General features: G+C 33.5%; 2 protein-coding genes across 6 annotated transcripts; both read left to right on the top strand.

The window, feature by feature from the left end:
* The first annotated feature begins 2,149 nt into the window (after positions 1–2,149).
* LOC113860788 (WD repeat-containing protein WDS homolog) lies at positions 2,150–5,379 on the top strand. Its single transcript, XM_027493295.1, has 4 exons — positions 2,150–2,788; positions 3,384–3,485; positions 4,252–4,887; positions 5,158–5,379. Exons 1-4 carry the CDS (start codon positions 2,150–2,152, stop codon positions 5,377–5,379), a joined length of 1,599 nt encoding a protein of 532 aa, XP_027349096.1.
* Positions 5,380–7,973: 2,594 nt separating this feature from the next.
* On the top strand, positions 7,974–17,942 carry LOC113863956. Of its 5 annotated transcripts, none has more exons than XR_003504580.1 (16): positions 7,996–8,439; positions 9,358–9,519; positions 9,635–9,751; positions 9,837–9,921; positions 11,027–11,135; positions 11,264–11,331; positions 11,447–11,572; positions 11,675–12,756; positions 13,013–13,213; positions 13,321–13,381; positions 13,976–14,089; positions 14,357–14,470; positions 14,553–14,659; positions 17,092–17,156; positions 17,275–17,412; positions 17,487–17,942. XR_003504580.1 is itself a non-coding variant. In XM_027497762.1 (14 exons), exons 1-13 carry the CDS (start codon positions 8,381–8,383, stop codon positions 14,652–14,654), a joined length of 2,400 nt encoding a protein of 799 aa, XP_027353563.1. In that variant the 5' UTR covers positions 7,996–8,380; the 3' UTR covers positions 14,655–14,659; positions 17,092–17,774. The 5 variants fall into 5 exon arrangements, 1 of the variants encoding a protein (XP_027353563.1); XR_003504581.1 differs by having other exon boundaries at positions 16,887–17,156; positions 17,487–17,759; XR_003504579.1 differs by lacking the exon at positions 17,275–17,412 and having other exon boundaries at positions 7,974–8,439; positions 17,487–17,836.
* Positions 17,943–19,247: the final 1,305 nt, after the last annotated feature.

Below are 19,247 nucleotides of genomic sequence, written 5' to 3'. Positions count from 1 at the left end.
TTTTTTTTTAGTTTAGAAAATGAAATTGATATTTACGTCTTGAGAATTAATTAATTAAAGAAAAAGGTTTGGGTAGGTCTTCGTAGGCCATCCCTTGTTTCTTCTCTTTTGATTTGGTGCCGAAACTTGTTGACAATTTGCATTTCTTTTAACCCCAGACACTGTTTAGTTTAACTGTCCCTATTTTTATTATGGTCTTTAATTTGAGTTTAAGTTGTTCACAGTAGTAAAATTTTAATACAAAATATCTATCACATTTTATATTTTTAATTTAAAATGCTGAAATTAATAAAATGTTATTATTTTTAGTTCCTACAGATTGTATATTAAATGATAAGTGTTTTGTTGACAATAGTGTTGCTTAAATCACTGATATTAGAGTTATTGAATTGCCGAAAATACGTTATTTAAGTCAGATAACAAAATTAAAATATTAACAAAATAAATCAAAACAAATACGTTTTCAGGAACATATTTTAAAAAAACAATAAATATAAACCGTTTTCAAGAAATACAAATTGAAAACGCTTCTTCAAACTGATATACTCTCCCACTTAATGGTCAATACTTAAGAGGAAAGCAATGAAAACAAGGTGGCTTTCTATTTAACATTTTTTTTTTAGTGAAAACAATGTCCCAAAATAATAATAATAATGGAAAGTAAATTTGACTTTTGAATCAACAAGAACAAGCTTGCGACAGAAGCTAAGTGTCATAAATATTTCCCTTTGACCCTTCCTAATGATTCTGCAATGTTTTCATAAGGAAAAAAAACGTTAATCGAGACAAAAGTTAATTCTATAAAGTTTTTATGAATGACTTGGCATCTTAAAATGTTAACTTTTAATAAAGTTTACTAAATTGCTTGATTTAATTGTTATAGAGAGGATGACTCTAAATTTAATAATAATGTTTTCATGTGTTGTGTTTAAATATTCATAAATATTTTTTCATAAAAATATATTTTTATTGTTAAATTTATATAATTTTTAATGAAAAAATACAGTTTCTTATTTTTTTATACATGGTCAAATATTAATGTCCATTTAATATAAATTAATTAAAGTTTAACACTTGTGTATAATTAATCTATGTATATCAATCCTATTTTTATTTCTAAATATACCCCTAACTAAAAATGATTCAAATAATAATATTTGAATTAATTTCTGTATGAATAATTATCACCTAACAAAGTTGTTTGATGTAAATCAAGTTATTTGTGTTTTTAATTTAAATACTATTTATTTAAATTAAATTATCACATAATTAATATATTATGAATACTTTGATATAAAAATTTAATATTTTAAATTTAACACACCTGTGCAGCTCATATACCACGAGAGCAGTTATTCGTTAACCATGGTGTAAAAGATTATAGTATGTTAATGATCTATTATGAAATACATAAACATTTTATTCTATTTTAATCTTTAAATTTTTATTTTATCCTTTATTTCTGATATTCGAAATAAAAAAACACAGTTTATATCTGATAAATTTTCTTCTTCAACAGTCTAATGGTTAGTAACGAATTGAGCTGCAAAATTTGAACTCACCGTGATGAATAACAAGCTTTATTGGTGTTGGGACAAATTTTCCAATGTAATTTAGACTCGTAAAAATAATATTCAAGTTTAATTTTATAAATCTAACTTGCATCAAAATTAATTTTATAAATTTAAAGCACAATTTTACATGACGGTTTCGGATCAGCCTTCGACCCGTATTATAAAACCCAGTTGCTATGAGGTTCTACTCTCGTAAAACTATTTTTCCATTTCAATTTTCGTTCTGGGTTATGCTTTTGATCCTATTGAATCTTTGTGCTTTCTTATAGCTTCTACTTGATTACTTTGCTGTGTTGGTCAATGCTGTTACTTTTAATTTCGAGTCCTTCCAATCCCTTCCAAAAGTTCCAATCTTTCAGCATCTCGCGTTTACTGCATGATTTTGTTCTTTTTTTTAGATTCTTTGAATTTCTTGTAGCAAATTTTGATCCTTTTGCCTCACTTGGGATCTCGAGGAAGCTCAAAGTTTGTTTTTTACGCGTTTTAAGGCTTTGGGAAGAAGTGTTTTCTGTTGGCGGGAAACTGTGTCTTTGAATCATCAAGATTCATGCTAGAAGTTTGTCTCTTTTTCATTAATGGAGAATCCTTCTGAGGTAGTTGGTTCCAAAGGGTTGATTAGAAAGCATGAATTTGTGAGGGTCATAATTCAATCTCTATATTCATTAGGATACAATAACACTGCATCATGCTTGGAGTCCGAATCTGGCATTTCATACAAATCCACAGAATTTCAGATGATTGAATCACATATACTGAATGGGAATTGGAGTGATTGCATTGATTATCTTAATTCTTTGAAGGATGTATTGGGTGAAACTATTGAATGTGTGATGTTTCTTGTATTGAAACAGCTTGTTGTGGAGTATATGAATCGGGGTGAGGATACTTTAGCTTTAGGTGTGTTACAGAAAGAGGTTTCAGTCTCGGATGTTGACAAGTACATCCTTGTAAATAGCATAATTTCATCGAAGGATAGGAAGTTAGGTGCAATTGATGACAACGGTGTACAAGATTTGCGAAGAAAGTTATTAAAAGATTTGGAAAATTTGTTGGCTCCACCCATTTCATTGCCTGGAGCCAGGCTGGAGTACTTAGTTGAAAGTACTGTTGCATTCTGGATTGATTCCTGTACATATCATAGTTCATCGAATCCAATTTCACTCTACGAGGATCATCGCTGTAGCAGGGATCATATTCCTACTACAACGACTCAGGTGAGTTAGCACTGTATTGAATGACATGTTTAGATCTATTTCCTTATCATATTCAATTATTGACTGTTGTAATTTGTAGCAAACCCCCCCCCCCCCTTTAAGAATCTTATATTTGTTTTGCTCAGTTTAGGGTGTAGATTATCTTTTGGACTTCCCATTATATATTATGAAGGGGGAAAAACATTGCTTCATCTTCTTTTAATGTTATAAATCAGATAGAGTTACACGGATTTTTTTAAAAGAAAAAGAATCACACATATAAATGTTCACTATCTACAGCTCATTTTTTTGCGCCAAAGTTTATTGGCATTTCCTATAATAGCAAGTCACGAGATTGGTGGTAACAGTTGTTTGATAAATCAAGGATTGGTATGATACGAGTTTATTTTCCTGATTGTGGGATCCCTAATTTGGACTTTTCCCCCTTTGTATATGTCAAGACTCGAGAGATTGATTCAGTGACTGCTTTAGTGTGGCAAATGAGGATACATTAGATTTGGAACGACGGACCTAAAGTCCAAATTAATCTTTTCTAACTTGTGATATTACATGCCATGGATATTAAATGACATTGTTTTCCTTTCCATTGCTGCAGATATTGACTGCACATACAAATGAAGTTTGGGTTGTACAATTTTCTAATAGAGGGATGTACCTGGCCTCTTCATCCAATGATTGCACAGCCATCATATGGGAGGTATTATGCTGTTGTCAATATGCATTAAAAAAAATTGTCTAGCAAATTCATACATGTCATGAAGGCCCTAATAGTGGTCACTTGATTGGCATGAAGCTCCCTTGTGGCTTGCATTTCGGTGTATTACATTTTTTGTAAGAGTTGCATAGGTTGATATGGGAATTGGTGAATTGTTTATAAGCTATTCCTATTCTATCACAAATCTCCTACCAATATACAAATCTTATCCATCCAAAAAATTACTATATTTTTATGTTTGTCCTATTCGATCTGAAATATCATATTCCTGTAATGAGATCATAGTCATACTTATTCAATATCTTTATTCCTACACTGGTGTCCTATCCGATATTCATGGATATTTGGATAGATGCGCAAAATATCCACCCAAATTCCCATTGGGGTCCTATTCAATTTTAGCTGATGGGTTTATCTTTTGAGGTGATGTTGGTGTAGCAAAGTATCTAGATTTACTTCTTTAAAACGAATGCAGATTGCTTAGCAAAGACAGGCTCATTTTGGAGCTGGTGCAGCTTCTGGTTAGAATATTAGCATTTATGTTAGAATATAGTCAATTATATTTATGTTGGTATGATTAGAATAATTAATTGCTGATTGTTAAGCTAGAGGTTAATTCTTTGTCAGCTAAGATTACTCTCTCTAATTGGTAGCAAATAAATCAATAAACACTGGAATATGTGTGTAATCTAACACAATTGCTCTCACTATTTCAAACATTTCTAATGTTCTGAAATACTCCTGCCAGATGCTGGAGGATTGGAAATTCAAATTGAAACACACACTTTCTGGTCACCGACTTGCGGTATCTTATGTAGCATGGAGTCCTGATGACACTAAATTGCTTACATGTGGGAACCTAGAAGTTTTGAAACTGTGGGATGTTGAAACAGGTACGTGCATGCACACATTTGGGAGTGAAAGCTTTGGTGTGAACTCTTGTGCCTGGTTTCCCGACTCAAAACACTTCATGGGTGGCAGTTCTCACAATGAAAGGGGCATTTGCGTGTGGAATTGTGATGGAAAAGAGGTCAGTGCATGGAAAGGAAGGAGGAAGCCCAAGGTTGTAGATGTTGCTATTACTCCGGATGGTGGGTATCTTATCAGCATATTCGTGGATCTACAAATTCGGATTCTGCATGTACCAACCAAAACTGAGCGAGTCATTGAAGAGGATTATGCAATGGCATCCCTTTCACTTTCAGGAGATGGTAAGTTCCTCATTGTCAATCTAAGCAGCCAGGAGATTCACATGTGGGATGTGGCCGGGAAATGGGATAAGCCCATGAAGTTTATGGGTCACAAGCAACAAAGATTTGCGATAAGGTCTTGCTTTGGTGGATTCAATAACTCATTTATTGCCAGTGGTAGTGAGAACTCACAGGTAGAAATTAACAATCAACATTCCCTATGACCTACTCACATGCATTACAAGGCGTTGTTAATGAACATTTTATTATTGGTTTTGCTAATATCAGTATTTAGCACTGAGTAAGCATCTAAAATAATATTTCTTATTAAAAAATATAACATTTTTTAAGTGATGAATACTTCTTTTCTTATGAAAATTCATCACTTTTAGTTACTCATTTCTTGTCCTAATCGTTGAGGTTAATATTTCCCTTTGCTCATCTCCCAAGTTTATTTAATGCAGGTATACATTTGGAACTGGCGGCACTCCAATCCTATAGAGATTTTATGTGGGCACTCCGCGATTGTAAACTGTGTGAGCTGGAACCCCAAAATTCCACACATGTTGGCGTCTGCAAGTGATGATCATACGATTCGTATATGGGGACCCAGCTCAGCTTCTGATAAACAAGAAGGCAAACCCAGCTCAGCTTCTGATAAACAAGAAGGCAAATTGAGTGATTAGATGAGCACACATGTACATATTAAAATTTCAAGTCTAGTACAGTGTCTACAAGTTTATATTCTTTTTTCCCCATCCAAACTTTGTTAATATGATCACAGCATGAGTTTGTACAGTCCTAGTTTGCCCATGCATTTTTTGTTGTATCCTTGATTTGTCACAGTATGTGTAGAAACAGATTCCTTCAAGTCAGGAATTATTCTATTACATCACGTTAAACATGGCACTTTTTAGTAAATACATTCTATTTTGTGCTTTATATGACTAATCGACTAATCCTTCATATTAATCTTCAAAATTGAGTGAGGTATTTGTCAAAATTGAGTGAGGTATTTTGTGCTTTAAGCACTACAGTATTTGAACCATGTAATGTCAAAGATGGACTTATGGTGTGTTTGAATGAGAGATAAATCAAAAAGGAAGTATAGGAGAAAAGATACGTTGTTTAAATTAATAGAATTAAGAATGAAAGAAATTTCTTTTAGATTTGGAAGAGTAAGATAAGATATTACAAAAAGCTCGACATCTTTCCTCCCAAGTTTAGAAATTGTTCTAGTTCATTTCATCCTTCTAATTTAGTGAGCCCGGTGTAAATTGTTAAATTATAATTATTGTTTATTGTAAAAACAAACTACAAAAATGGATTGAATTTTTCCATTTTTATCCTTCATTATTTTCATTTATTTCATTTCAACGGTTAACAAACAAAATATCATGCTCTTAAAATTCCATGAGTAAACTATTTTCGTGTTATTATTTTGTTTTGTTTTTTTTTTTTGGTGAATACATTCCATGAGTGTATAACAACTATCTTCCTTTGTCATTTTAAGTTTTTATATTGAGTAAATGCCCATATTAATCTTTTCAAATGATATGAGTGAGGTATTTAAGTTCTTAAAATACAAAACTTTTTGTCAGTTCTTATTTTGGTAAAACAATGTTTCTTTAGGTTTTTTTAACATAGAATAATAAAAAATAAAATAAAGGTTTATTCTATGTGTATATATCAACCATTTTCCTATATCAATTGGTATTTTTGTACTGAGTTATGAAATGGTAGCAGCATATTCCTTTTCTTTCCAAGAATAAGTTTACTAGTTCTGGGGGCAGCATGTGCTCTGGGTAGGTCCCTTCTTGACAGGGATAGGAATCAAGCCATCATCATACAAGCATTCTATGTACTATGCGTGAAATTTGAAGATTTTTTTTAAGATGATAAAAAATGAAATTTTAATAAAGTAAGTTTAATTAAACGTCCACTTTGAGTTTATAGGCAAATTAGTGCATATTTATGGATAGTTTAAACTTTTAATTATTTAGTCATAAGCAAAAGTTTAGAAGTTTGATAAACAAGTATTTTTAGAAGTGGTTCATTAATTCTAAGGTAGGAGTCAAAATAGTAAGAAATGTGTCAAAAGTTATTGTGGTAAAGTGGTGATATCTGGTTTAAAAGTAAATGATGAAGCATTGACGGTGATGTCCACAATATCTTGTCCCGTCATAACCTGATATGTTAAGTCGCATGCATTACATAAAACCCAAAATAATAATTGAAATAAAGGTTTTGCAATGCAAAAATAATATCTTGTTGATGGCTGCATTATGGGCAATTTTGGATGACCTTAAGCCTTTTTCACACACCATAGATTTAGGCTCTCTCAACATAGGCTGCTAGATATTCTCCAGTTTTGGGTCTAACTTTGTCAGTGTCAGGATTCAAGAGAATACATCTAATTTCTGAACCTGAAATGGTTCACTTTGACAAATATTGAATATACTATGATATTTACCCAATGACATGCCCTCCTTGAAGGGAGATTATAATCTAATTTAGACATATCCCTACCAAAAACTCATTTAGGTGTGCAACTGAAATTTTATCAAAACATTCAAAATCTTTTTAAATCTTATAGGAAAATTCATGTTTTCATTTTAATCTTATTATATTTTTTTTAAAACTCATTTTTAAATATATATTTTTTTCATTTGATAAAATGTTATTTAAATTTAATATGTAGTCAGAGTTTTACCGAATATAATTATGTTGAATTATCGAAGATAATTTTGTTATTGCATTAGTTTTATTTGGGTCAAACAAAATTACCTCTAATTAAAAATACTTGCAATATTAAAAAATATAAATTGAATTTTTTAACAATTATTAAATTAATATCTAAAAAGAACTTATCCAAGTTTTATTCGCTCATAATACTTATAATGATATTTATTTATTTTTAATTCAGATATATCTTTTATAATAGATAATTTTGCTCAAGTCAAATTTCTATTTATGTATTAAATACACAAATTAAGAAAATTTTAATATTTTTAAATTTGTTTATAAAGACACATTCTTAAATATTTTTAATGACATAAAAATAAAAAATATTTTTATATTATAAATATATATTTTTAATAATTTCTTTATCTTTATTCTTTCCATTAATTATTACTGTACCTAAAATTATAATTATAATTTGTTAATTCTCAACTAAGACGGTTGTCAAACATGGAAAATATTAAGGCAAAACTAATTCTCAAATTTTGGAATCACAGCACACCAAACTACAAAGCATTATCCATCTTTCATTACTCATACATTTGCCTTATTCTCTTGTATCCTATCACGCGTTTTAAACTTTAACCTAAACCTAAGTTGATTTTCACAAATCCCTAGGTTTCTCTGATCCAACGGCAATGATGCAGAGATGAAAACCCTTTTTTCTGTTTTCACACTTTCCTCCCCTCAAATTCAACAAAATTCTATTTGGAACCCCAAAACATTCGAGTAGTTCCTTTACCGTCGTCTCCTTAGGTCTCTCTGTGCGTGCCCCCTTTGAAATCAAACGCGGAGGCTCTGACATAAACCCAATAATCGAGAGAGAGAAAGAGAGAGAGAGAGGTATTCGATGCGTCTTTGAATCAATGAGTCTCCTCTGTTTGTGACTCTGTCAGATTGGATCCTCTGTTCTCCAAATTTCTATGAATTTTGATTCATCACAGAATGACGGGATTTGCTAGGTCTCGTGATCACACCTCTTCTTCCCATAATTCAAACAGCAGGTATCTATTCCTCTTTCTGATTACCCCTTTTTGTTTGCATAGATTTATTTATTACATTCTCTTTTTCTTTTCTTTGTTATAAAAAAAATATTTTTTAAAAATATTTGCCCTTCTGACATCTCGGCTTAATTTCTCGTTTGGCTTTGATTCCGAGGTGACCCGTGAGGCAGATGGGGTTTTTGAATTATGGGGTGTGTGATTTGGATGGAAATTTGCAAAATTTGAGTTTTCTTTTTTTCCTTTCTACGACGGTGTTTGAGCCAGTATCACTTTCTTATTCTAGATATCTTCGGTGTTAGGATAATGATGCTGTTATTATCATCAGAGTCAGCTGAAATTGAGCTTGATGTGTGTATGTTTATTGTTTCCGAGGCTTGATTTTGTCTACTGCATGGTTTTCTGGTTGGATCCTGTTTTGTGTTGAAGTAATGTATTATGTTCATGAACTTAAATCCACAGTTGCTGACTTCAAAACCAACAATAGTTATGTCCTGAGGTCTTTTTGAGTCGTGTGAACTTAGCTAGGTGCTGAGATCATCGCATTATGATATTATGATATGCATATTACCTAATCAAAATGGAGAATATCGATTGGATTCATATGTGGCACTCACCGGAGAATTATTGTGCGTGATCTGGGTGGATGGGTCATGGAGCATGTAAAGTTATTGTCATAATTTGTGGTTCATGTTCTTTGAACATCATACCTTCCAAAACTATGCTAAGAATCCATAAAGTTATTGACATTGTGATTGATCATTCCACTATAAGCTAAGAATCCATAAATTTCTCGATACATGATTCATCTTTTTGAGTTTGTGTTCATCAACCGATGAAGAAATACACTTTGTCCCCACTTTCAAGTTGAATGTTTTTCTGTACAATATTTCTCTTATCTGATTTGTTGAATTTGGCCAGTGGTAGCAATGTATTTAACTTGCTTGCAAGGAGAGAGATTTCGCCAAGGACAAAATATGTGGCAAAATGGCATTGGGTAGAAGCTTCAAAATCAAAATCTAGTTCTTGCTCTCGTCCTAAAAATGTAGTTGTGAGAGATGCAAGGCGTGGTCTCCTCTCATGGTAGTTACACTTCTTTAGTCTATAAATTATATTGCAGTCTCTTCTTGAAAATGTGAAATATTACTTTCTTCAAGAGTCAATTTTGGGGACTAACGTCTCTAACAATGATTGTCAGGGTTGAGGCAGAGTCATTGCGGCATTTGTCAGCTAAGTATTGCCCTTTATTGCCTCCCCCACGTTCTACTATTGCAGCAGCATTTAGTCCAGATGGGAAAGTTCTTGCATCCACACAGTAAGTTGTAGCTAGTTCATCTCCTCTTTGCTTATTTGAATTGAAGAGTCTTTTGTGATTGAATCTGTTTATGTGCTTTGTGTAGTGGTGACCACACAGTAAAGATAATTGATTGTGAAACTGGAAGTTGCTTAAAGGTGTTAGTTGGCCATAGGAGGACACCTTGGGTGGTAAGCTTGAAATCTTCCTCTCTGCCTTAATTTCTTGTGTTTATTATGTTTTTACCTTTCTCTTGCCTTTTCTTTGGGTACTGATTGCTCATTGTAGAAGAAATCGTTTTTGCATGAAGTTTGATGAGACATGCTCTGAACTCTGAATAATTGACAATTCTATTAAATTGGGTTAACAAAATTCTCATTGTTATCCAACAAAGTCATATCCTGCTGCATTGTTGCTTTCTGAATCAGTATTCCGCACTTTTTTGTTTTGAATAATGTGCATAGAACAGAGATCTTATGTTTCCATTCGAAGTCCCGTTCCTTGTTTCCCAATTAGAACCTACCAACTCAATTAAAAATAACGTCTCATTCTTTTTTACCCATTTAAACACCAGTTAACTCTGTTTGCCATTTATTCCCTTCTTACATATGCCCACCTTGGGCTCTGTCTCAAATCCTTCCTTTTGCTCTGAATCCAATCACCATGGTACATAAATTTTGCTTGAAGCTTATGGTCAACTGTTGTTACTTGCATCCATTCGTTTCTTACTACAACATGCCAAAAAATGCCTAGATAAAAATGTGCAATCCTTCGGAATCTACCCGCAAATGAATTTCAGTGAAGAGGCAAAGGAGAAGCAAGCTTACATTATAGTTTTGGAGAAAGAAAATGAGGGAGGAAAAAGGTTATTGTGATCTTATTTGATTGAAAGATTTGAGACTCTTGATTTTTCCTTCCTCTGAGATTTATGTTAAATTTGATATTTTCCTGGAGCTAGAATATATGAATTTTGAAAAATTTTCTGTAAAGTAAGATTGTCATTTGCTCATAGCAAGGGGACAGGAAGAACAGGCAACAGCAGTTTGATGAACATGGCAATCGCAGGTGTTGGCGATCGCTGAGACTTTCCTCTGATTTTTTTGTGTGTGACTGCCTCTTTTATATATTGATTACTGAAATTTGAATGCTTTGTTAATATAAATTAGGTGTAACTAATGTTGATTCTTTGATGTAATTAATGTGGACTGCCCTTTCTCCTTCTGTAAGCATTCTTGTGTTTCAACTTTCAAGTAGTGTTTTCTTTTTCCTATTTTAATTATGTGCTAATGGGTACAGGTTAGGTTCCATCCATTGCATCCACAAATACTTGCTAGTGGAAGCTTGGATCAAGAAGTTCGTTTATGGGATGCTAACACATCAGAGTGCATAATATCTCATCATTTCTGTATGTTTACTTATTTTTCCCTTTTCTTTTCCAAATTACTTTTGCAACTGTTATAAATTTGTTCATTGTTCCTTTTCGTGTGTATATTGGATTCTGTTTGATGAATTTGTTGGGTGTTTTTCTCATAGACCGCCCCATTGCATCTATTGCTTTTCATGCCAAAGGGGAAATAATTGCTGTTGCATCAGGCCACAAGGTAGTACTCTTTCTGGGAACATCCCCTATTGTTTGAGTCTTTAATTAATCATCCGTATTTTAGTGACATTTTTTTTTTGAATGATTTTATATTGTGATATGGTATACTGTATCAGCTGTACATATGGCACTACAACAAGAAAGGTGAAGCGTCCTCACCAATATTTGTGTTGAAGACAAAGCGCTCACTTCGGGCAGTGCATTTTCACCCACATGCCGCACCATACCTTTTAACTGCTGAGGTGAATGCACTGATATGTTTTTGGTTGCCTTTCTACCCATGCTAAACAGAATGTTAATTTTTGAATTTTCCACTTGGTTAAAATACTCGTGTTAATGTGTAGGTCAATGATCTTGACTCTTCAGATTCCTCAATGACCGAGGCAACATCTCTTGGTTACTTACAATATCCTCCACCTGCTGTTTTTGTCACAAATATTCATCCTACAGAACATATTAGTTTGTCCAGTGAACTACCTGTGTCGTTACCTTTCTTCTTCACACCTTCATGTACTGTTGATGAGTCAAGAACAGAACTACAGCATGCTAGTCATGATGTTAGCTCAGATAGCATGCAAATCGAGTCTTCTGCCATGGTGCAGTTACAAGCAGACACAAATGCAACAGAGCAATATGATGTTACAGTGTCTCCCATGGATACATTCTCTGAGATGCCCACTAGTTCTCAAACTGCTACAGAATATCCTGCTCATGCTACTTTCTCTAATGGAATGAGAATTGGCCTCAGTAACCTCACAATGGATGATAGTATGGAGACTGATGAAGCCAGACCTGCTGAAGGAAGCCACCATGGGAACTCTACTAATTCCTATTCTCTTAATGGTGTGCTGCATGGACTATCTAGACAAAATGCAAACCGTGGAATTGTTTCAGAGTTTGGTCAATTTCATCAGCTTTTTCCTTCAAGAGACCCAAGTGGATGGGAGTTGCCTTTTCTTCAAGGGTGGTTAATGGGTCAAAGCCAAGTTAGCGTTCCCTCAATGCTTCCTCCCATGGGTGTTAGTCGTGACATTTTAGCTCAACAGATTGGTTCTTCCATTATGGCAGCTAATCTTTCCACCTCTAATGATGTAGCAATGCCATCTTCAGCAATACCTGGCAGCATCAGCATACCTGGTTCTTCTATGAGATCGGGTTTACGGAATCATTTTTCACAATCCCGTGTACCTGTATCTGAATCTGGCAATCTTGCTGCTTCTATTAATAGCCCACACGATGGATCCAATATCCAAACAATCATAAGTCGAATTCAGTCAGAACTTGCCCCATCAGTGGCTGCTGCAGCTGCTGCAGAGCTGCCTTGCACTGTGAAGTTAAGGGTATGGTCACATGACATAAAAAACCCCTGTGCCCCACTTAATGCTGACAGATGCCGTCTCACCATACCACATGCTGTCCTCTGCAGGTACATTCGGATGTTATATACTTTTATTATCCAATCCAGCATGTGGTTGATATGGTGTATTGCCGATTTAGAACAGATATCTTGCATGCATTATGGGAGCTGATTTTTTTGTGAATGATTATGAACTCATTACTCATTACTTCATGGAAATAGAATTATTCTTAACTTTAGAACATAAATTTTTGGATTGAAGTCAAATTTTATACTTAATCTTATACTTTTATTTTTAACTCACAATTGTGTTTGCACTTTGCAGTGAAATGGGTGCCCATTTTTCACCATGTGGTAGATTTTTAGCTGCCTGTGTTGCATGTATGCTTCCTCATATAGAAGCTGACCCAGGATTACAACCTCCAGTGCACCAAGAGCCTGGAGTTGCTACATCACCAACTCGGCATCCAATCTCAGCACACCAAGTTATGTATGAGCTGCGAATATATTCCCTTGAGGAGGCAACGTAAGGCTCATTTCCTTCAACTGTTGCTGCCAAGATTGCGTTATTTCTCTGATTCTCTCATACTTTTAAGTGAACTTAGTAAATTTTTGTTAATTTTTATTCAACAGATTTGGATTGGTGCTTGCATCACGGGCAATTAGAGCAGCTCATTGTCTGACGTCAATTCAGGTCAGCTAATTACACTTGAACATCAGGCTAGTTTGTGTGTGTCCCTTTTCCTTCCTTTTATGCAACTTATTGTATATCATATCATAAATATGCCATTCAGTCCCTGAAAACGACAGCTCATGTTGTGTTGGTTCTTGAGAGTTTTCTTTTACATAAATTAGTCCTCTGAGGAATGAAAATTTTTAAAAGCTGACAACTTAGAAGGGTAAACTTCAGCAAGTTGACAGTTTTGAGTACCAATTTGTATGTATGTGCACTTCCAGCAACCAAAGTAACACAAATTGCAAATTTTAGGGGTCAAATTGCATTAATTCTTCATAATATATGCTCTCCTATAATCATAATTTTGTCGTTCCTTCTCTACTTGTATTTGTATCTCGATTTTGATATTCACATTTTATGAATTATTCTCTCTCAGCCATATATATTGATATATATGCCCCTTTTTCATGATACAAGTTGTTAAATTTATTCTTATAATAATTTTAAAAAGTATTATAGCTGCATCTGTCATTTTTCTTAATTTGCTTAAATGTAATTGGAAATGCCCTTATCCTAGTGGATTGAATTTGTGCAACTGCTTTTGATATGTAGTTCTCGCCTACATCTGAGCACATACTGCTTGCCTATGGTAGACGTCACGGTTCTCTTCTTAAAAGTATTGTCATTGATGGAGAAACAACATTACCAATATATACAGTGTTAGAGGTAAAATGCTCTCCTTTTTCCCTCAATTTCTGACTTTTCTCATCCGAATTGCTCTCTTATATGTCCTCCTTTTGTAGTCTGTATAATCTCTAGTTACTAAAAAAATATATTTTGTATGTTATCTTGACTACAGATCAAATATTTGTGCTTTAATATATGAACCGACACCAATTGCTGTCATTCATCTCATTTATGATTTATCCCATTGTTGTAGTTCAAATTGTTTTAATCTGAATTTTGAGTCTTGAAATTTGTTTTGTCTTTTAGGTATACAGAGTGTCGGATATGGAACTTGTTAGGGTGCTTCCTAGTGCAGAAGATGAGGTCAATGTGGCATGCTTTCATCCTTTTGCTGGGGGAGGGCTTGTTTATGGAACAAAGGTATGCTTTTGCTGGGGGAGACCAATTGGATATGCTTTCACTTAACATTATTTAATTGATGATCTTTTGCTTGTGGTTGTAGGAAGGAAAGCTTAGGGTCCTCCAGTATGATGGTGCTCATGCAGTGAGTGGCACTGGACCAAGTTACTTTTCTGAGGAGACCATCATTGGTGTCAGTCAGTGAGCAAGGTTATATATTGATTCTTTTGGGATTTTTAGTGTTAATTTTTTTTATGAATATTTATAATTTAAATTTGTCAACTAAAAAGTATTGCATGGTTTTGATTTTTGTCTAAATAAATGCTTGATGAATGATGCATTATAAATATCAATGTCAGACGAGAATTAGGGATAGGCTATGCTAATCATGCAGTCACCACAACTCTTAGTACTGATGCAATAATCTTGGAAAAAATGTTTTTGTTGGTTGGTTAAACAGCCATGACAGTTAAACTTCTGTTTTGTTGATAAATTAGAAAAATGAAAGCGAAAATTGTATTTTAAATATATTTTCCAAAGGTTAGCAAACTTTGTACATCTCTTCCTTCTGCTCTTGGATTAGTTTTACAGTGACTGTTAGCATAGCATTTTTCTGCACTCAAAAATAGGCTTAATTATGTTTTTTGTCCCTATAAATATTGTGTATTTTGTGATTAAGTCTTTATAAAATTTTTTGTTAGGATTTAGTCCCTGAAAAATTAAGGAATTAAGATTTATTCTCTGTCGTCAACTTCTCTCTGTTAAATGCTAACCTGTCAAACAGAAAGCCAGCTTAGCACAACTACGTGTCATACCACGTTATTTATTTTATAATATTTTATTATTTAAAATAAATATTTGCAAAAAGTCTTTAAATATATTTTACATATTTGCAAAGAAAGCCTTTTTCTTCTTCCTCTAACCCCCCTCCTCAATCCCACTCTCAACCCCCTCTTAGCGGCTCCACCTTTCCCCAACCTTCAACCCCACACCTCATTTCAGCATCCTCTCCTCAAACAAAAAGCAAGTGTGGCATATGGCAAGGTAGTTGAACAACAAGAAAATATTAATCAGCACATAAAATTTTAACTGTAAGTTCGTATAGGGTGTGGTAGTGATGGTCACCACCACAGCTTTAGTTGACACCATCAAAAGATTTGGCTCGATATAGTAAAAACAAAATAAATAAGAAAAATAAAGAAAAAAGATACAAAAGCCAATTTCTTTACACACATGTATGATCTCAAAGTATCATACGGAACTAAAGAAGCTAATTAAGCTTCATAAGGGGAACATTGATAACACTTTGCAAATAATCCAAATGTGTCAATTTGGTGTATAAAATTAATCATGCTTGCCCATCCTCCCAACCCAAATCCTACCACCAAAATCCATACCACATCAAACATGTTCATGGAAGAAAGTGTGGGGTTGGTTGTGGAGTGAGAAAAAATGTAAGATTAGATGCCAAATATGGAAAAATGTGGAGTTAGAGGTGCAGAATATAGTTGAGTGTGTGGGAAGGGAAGGGTTGAGGTTGGGAGAGGGGGAGGGTGAGAGGTTATTGAATAGTGAGGGAAGGAGTAGGGAGAGGTGGAAGGGTTACAAGAGAGGTTTGAGATTAATAGTATGGGATTGGGAAGAGGGAGGAAGGGATTAAGAGAGAGGTTTGTAATTGGGAGAGAAGTGGATGGAGAGGGATTACGGGAGAAGTTTAGGGTTGGGGAGGGGGGGGTGAGAGGAGGTGGATGGGGAGGAGTTGGGAAGGGGTGGGAATTGGAAGTTGGGGGTGGTGGGGTTACCAAGGAGAGGGTGGGATTAAGAGTGGGTTGGAGAAAGAAGAAGACTTCCTTTGCAAATATATAAAATATATTCAAAGATTTTTTTATAAATATTTATTTTAAATGATAAAATATTATAAAATAAATGACGTGGTATGACACTTAATAGTGCTGAGCTGACATTTTATCTGTCAACTTAACAGTTAACAGAGGGAAATTAATAACAGTAATTAAATCTTAATTTTTTAATTTTTTAGGAATTAAACAAAAAAATTTATAAGGACTTATCACAAAATATAAAATATTTATAGAGACAAAAAATATAATTAAGTATAGAAGATATTTTATGTTTGTTCAATAGGAATTTTGTAGGCCAAAACATGTTTGTTTGGATTATGCATGCTTGGACGCTTCATTTTTTTTTCATTTTTGTGAAAATTGGGTTGCTAATATAATTTGGAGGACCTGTGTTAGAAGTAAAAATGGAGGATGGGGTTTGTGACGTGTGGTCTCTCTGAAGTTGGTTGGAGCAAATGCTGGTATGGTTTCCAAGGAAGAGATTTATGAAAAATTGTTTCAAGAGGAGATCTTTGTGACTTTTTTGTGCTGTATTCACTTTTGGCTCAAGCGCTCATGTAACTTTCTGTCATTGACAGATCTTGAAGAAATTGGAGAGCCCTCCAATCCAAATGATCTTTTTTCTTGCTTGTCTTCCTGTAGGAAGATATCGCATTCCCTTATCTAACTCTTCTCTGATGAGTGAATTTAAGGAACATATTAGCTTTTGTTTCCTTTATGTTTTTATATAAAAAATGCATGACTTAGTTTATTTATCCTTACAAAGTTACTGTCCATTTGTAGGTTTAGACAAAGGATTGGAGATGGAATTCAATGATCTACTTGACATTCACTATACTACCCATATGGTAAGCCCTTCTACCCCAACCCGTCCATCTCTTCTTTGGTTGGATTTGACATATAAAGCCATACAAGTCAGCAAACTTCTCTGCATAAGTAGATTATAAGAAATACTTTTTGTTTCAGGATAATTCTATGGAGAGGTGGACCTCTCAAGCAGTTGAGCTTTCTCACCATAAGAATGTATATTGAGAGTAGAGATTCTCTCAACCAATGATGTTATTGAAAAACCAATTCAACCATTTATAGCTCAACTCTTGAGAGGTACATACTCTTGATGGAAATTATCCTTCTTTTGACGTGCATGAGGTTCTAAAATGTATCTTATCCCCATGCAGCCATCTCTGCTCATAATCTACACAAACTTAACATCATCATACCCAATGCTGATGAGCCTATGCAACTAAGAGCTGGAACTTCACACTCACTGTATTAGCAAATGTATATTTTTGTATTATCCGTGTATGATGAATATGTACTAACATTATCCTTTGTGAAAAAAATGTTTGTATTTCCTCTTCTCTCCTCCCACCCATTTCTCCCCACGACCCATAAGCGGGCATCTCCCTTTCTACATGTGTAACTTTGTAGTTTTAAAAAAAAGTTCCTTTGTTCTTTTTTTGTTGTCAGAAAATTCTCAATCTACTGGACAATTCTCTAAATTACCGCATGCTGACGCCAGGCATTTAGTATTCTGAGTTTGTTTAGGTCCTATCTTAGACATACAGCTTAATTAGATGCATTTTTAGTGGAAGTTTATGATATAAGCTCAATAGAAATCTTACTTTATAAGTTTAAAAAATTTAATTTGATGTTTTTTATGAAATTGATTGAAATTAGTTAAGAAAATAAGGTTATAGGACGCTTGTAAACTTAAGTAAGTTCTTCAAAATGCCGCTTAGTACCTAGTTACATTAATTTATTTTGAGGAAATATTTATATATCGTTGTCGATTTCATTTGAAATAGTTCTAGGGGGAAAAAGGGCAAGTATTTCCAAATTAATATTCATGGAATTCCAATCAATTCAACGGTGGAAGGTAAATCCTATATTTTATACAAGATCAGCAAAATAGGTCAATTAAAATATAGAACCGAAACAATGGATACGTAACTTAGAAACATGGATGGAGACATGGCATGGATTTTACAAAATATCGAGGGACACGTTGTGAGCTTGTGTTATTTGTGGGACATAGCAAAAGTTGTTTTTGGCTTTCCCTCCTAAATAGGAAAAGTTTGAATTGATTTCTACCTCTTTAATGTGGTCGGTTTTTCGTTGAATTTGATTTTCTCTTGCATGAGTTGTAACATCTTTTCAACTCGTATCAACTTTTCGGGAGTAAAACCATATGGAATGTCTAAATATAAGATTCCAAATAGATGGTTGCTGAAGTGCTATAACAAACGATACTGAACCCTTTTTTTTTTCTTCAAATAATTGTAATAATAAAATGATTAGAAGAAAAAGATAAACACAAGAATTCTAAAGAAAAAATAACGTAGCCATTATAAAGGGCCATGTGCAAGTCCTTTTCTCTAGTTACTAAATCTAGAAACCTTGTACTTATCTGCCTGTCGTGGCATATTCCCGTATTCCACTTGAAAGGAAGAAAATTTTAGTTAAAAAAATTTATAGATTTCTTTTCCAAAACTGGTAGAGAGTTTATAAATAAGGTATTAATAATGGTAAACATTTATTTAAATACAATTTTTCTTTGACTTTGAACACTATTAGTTATTGAAACATTTTTATTCCTCTCTTTATTTAAACTATTTTCATGTAACTATATATTCTTATAAGATATACTATTTAACAATCTAAAGGGAACAAAAGGTTAAGTACATGCTTACTTATTTGTTTGTTTATTTTTTAATAAATTCGATACGTCTCTTCGTTAATTGATTATTACTTGTTAGGATTGCTTTTTGAAGTTTTAATCAAATTTCAATTGTTAAATTATTTTAAACATAAAAGGAAATAATATAAACACATTATCATCATCTTTACGATCATCGGCAACAAATTTACTTATCTTATGAGTAAGTCTTAGACACTTATTTTATTTTTTTATAAAATAAAATTTTAAAAACTATTTA

Source organism: Abrus precatorius, unplaced genomic scaffold (assembly GCF_003935025.1).
Source record: "Abrus precatorius isolate BTA unplaced genomic scaffold, Abrus_2018 Scaffold3, whole genome shotgun sequence".
Taxonomy (NCBI): Eukaryota; Viridiplantae; Streptophyta; class Magnoliopsida; order Fabales; family Fabaceae; genus Abrus; species Abrus precatorius.
Note: the sequence above shows the minus strand (reverse complement) of the source record. Positions and strands in the feature narration are given on the sequence as shown.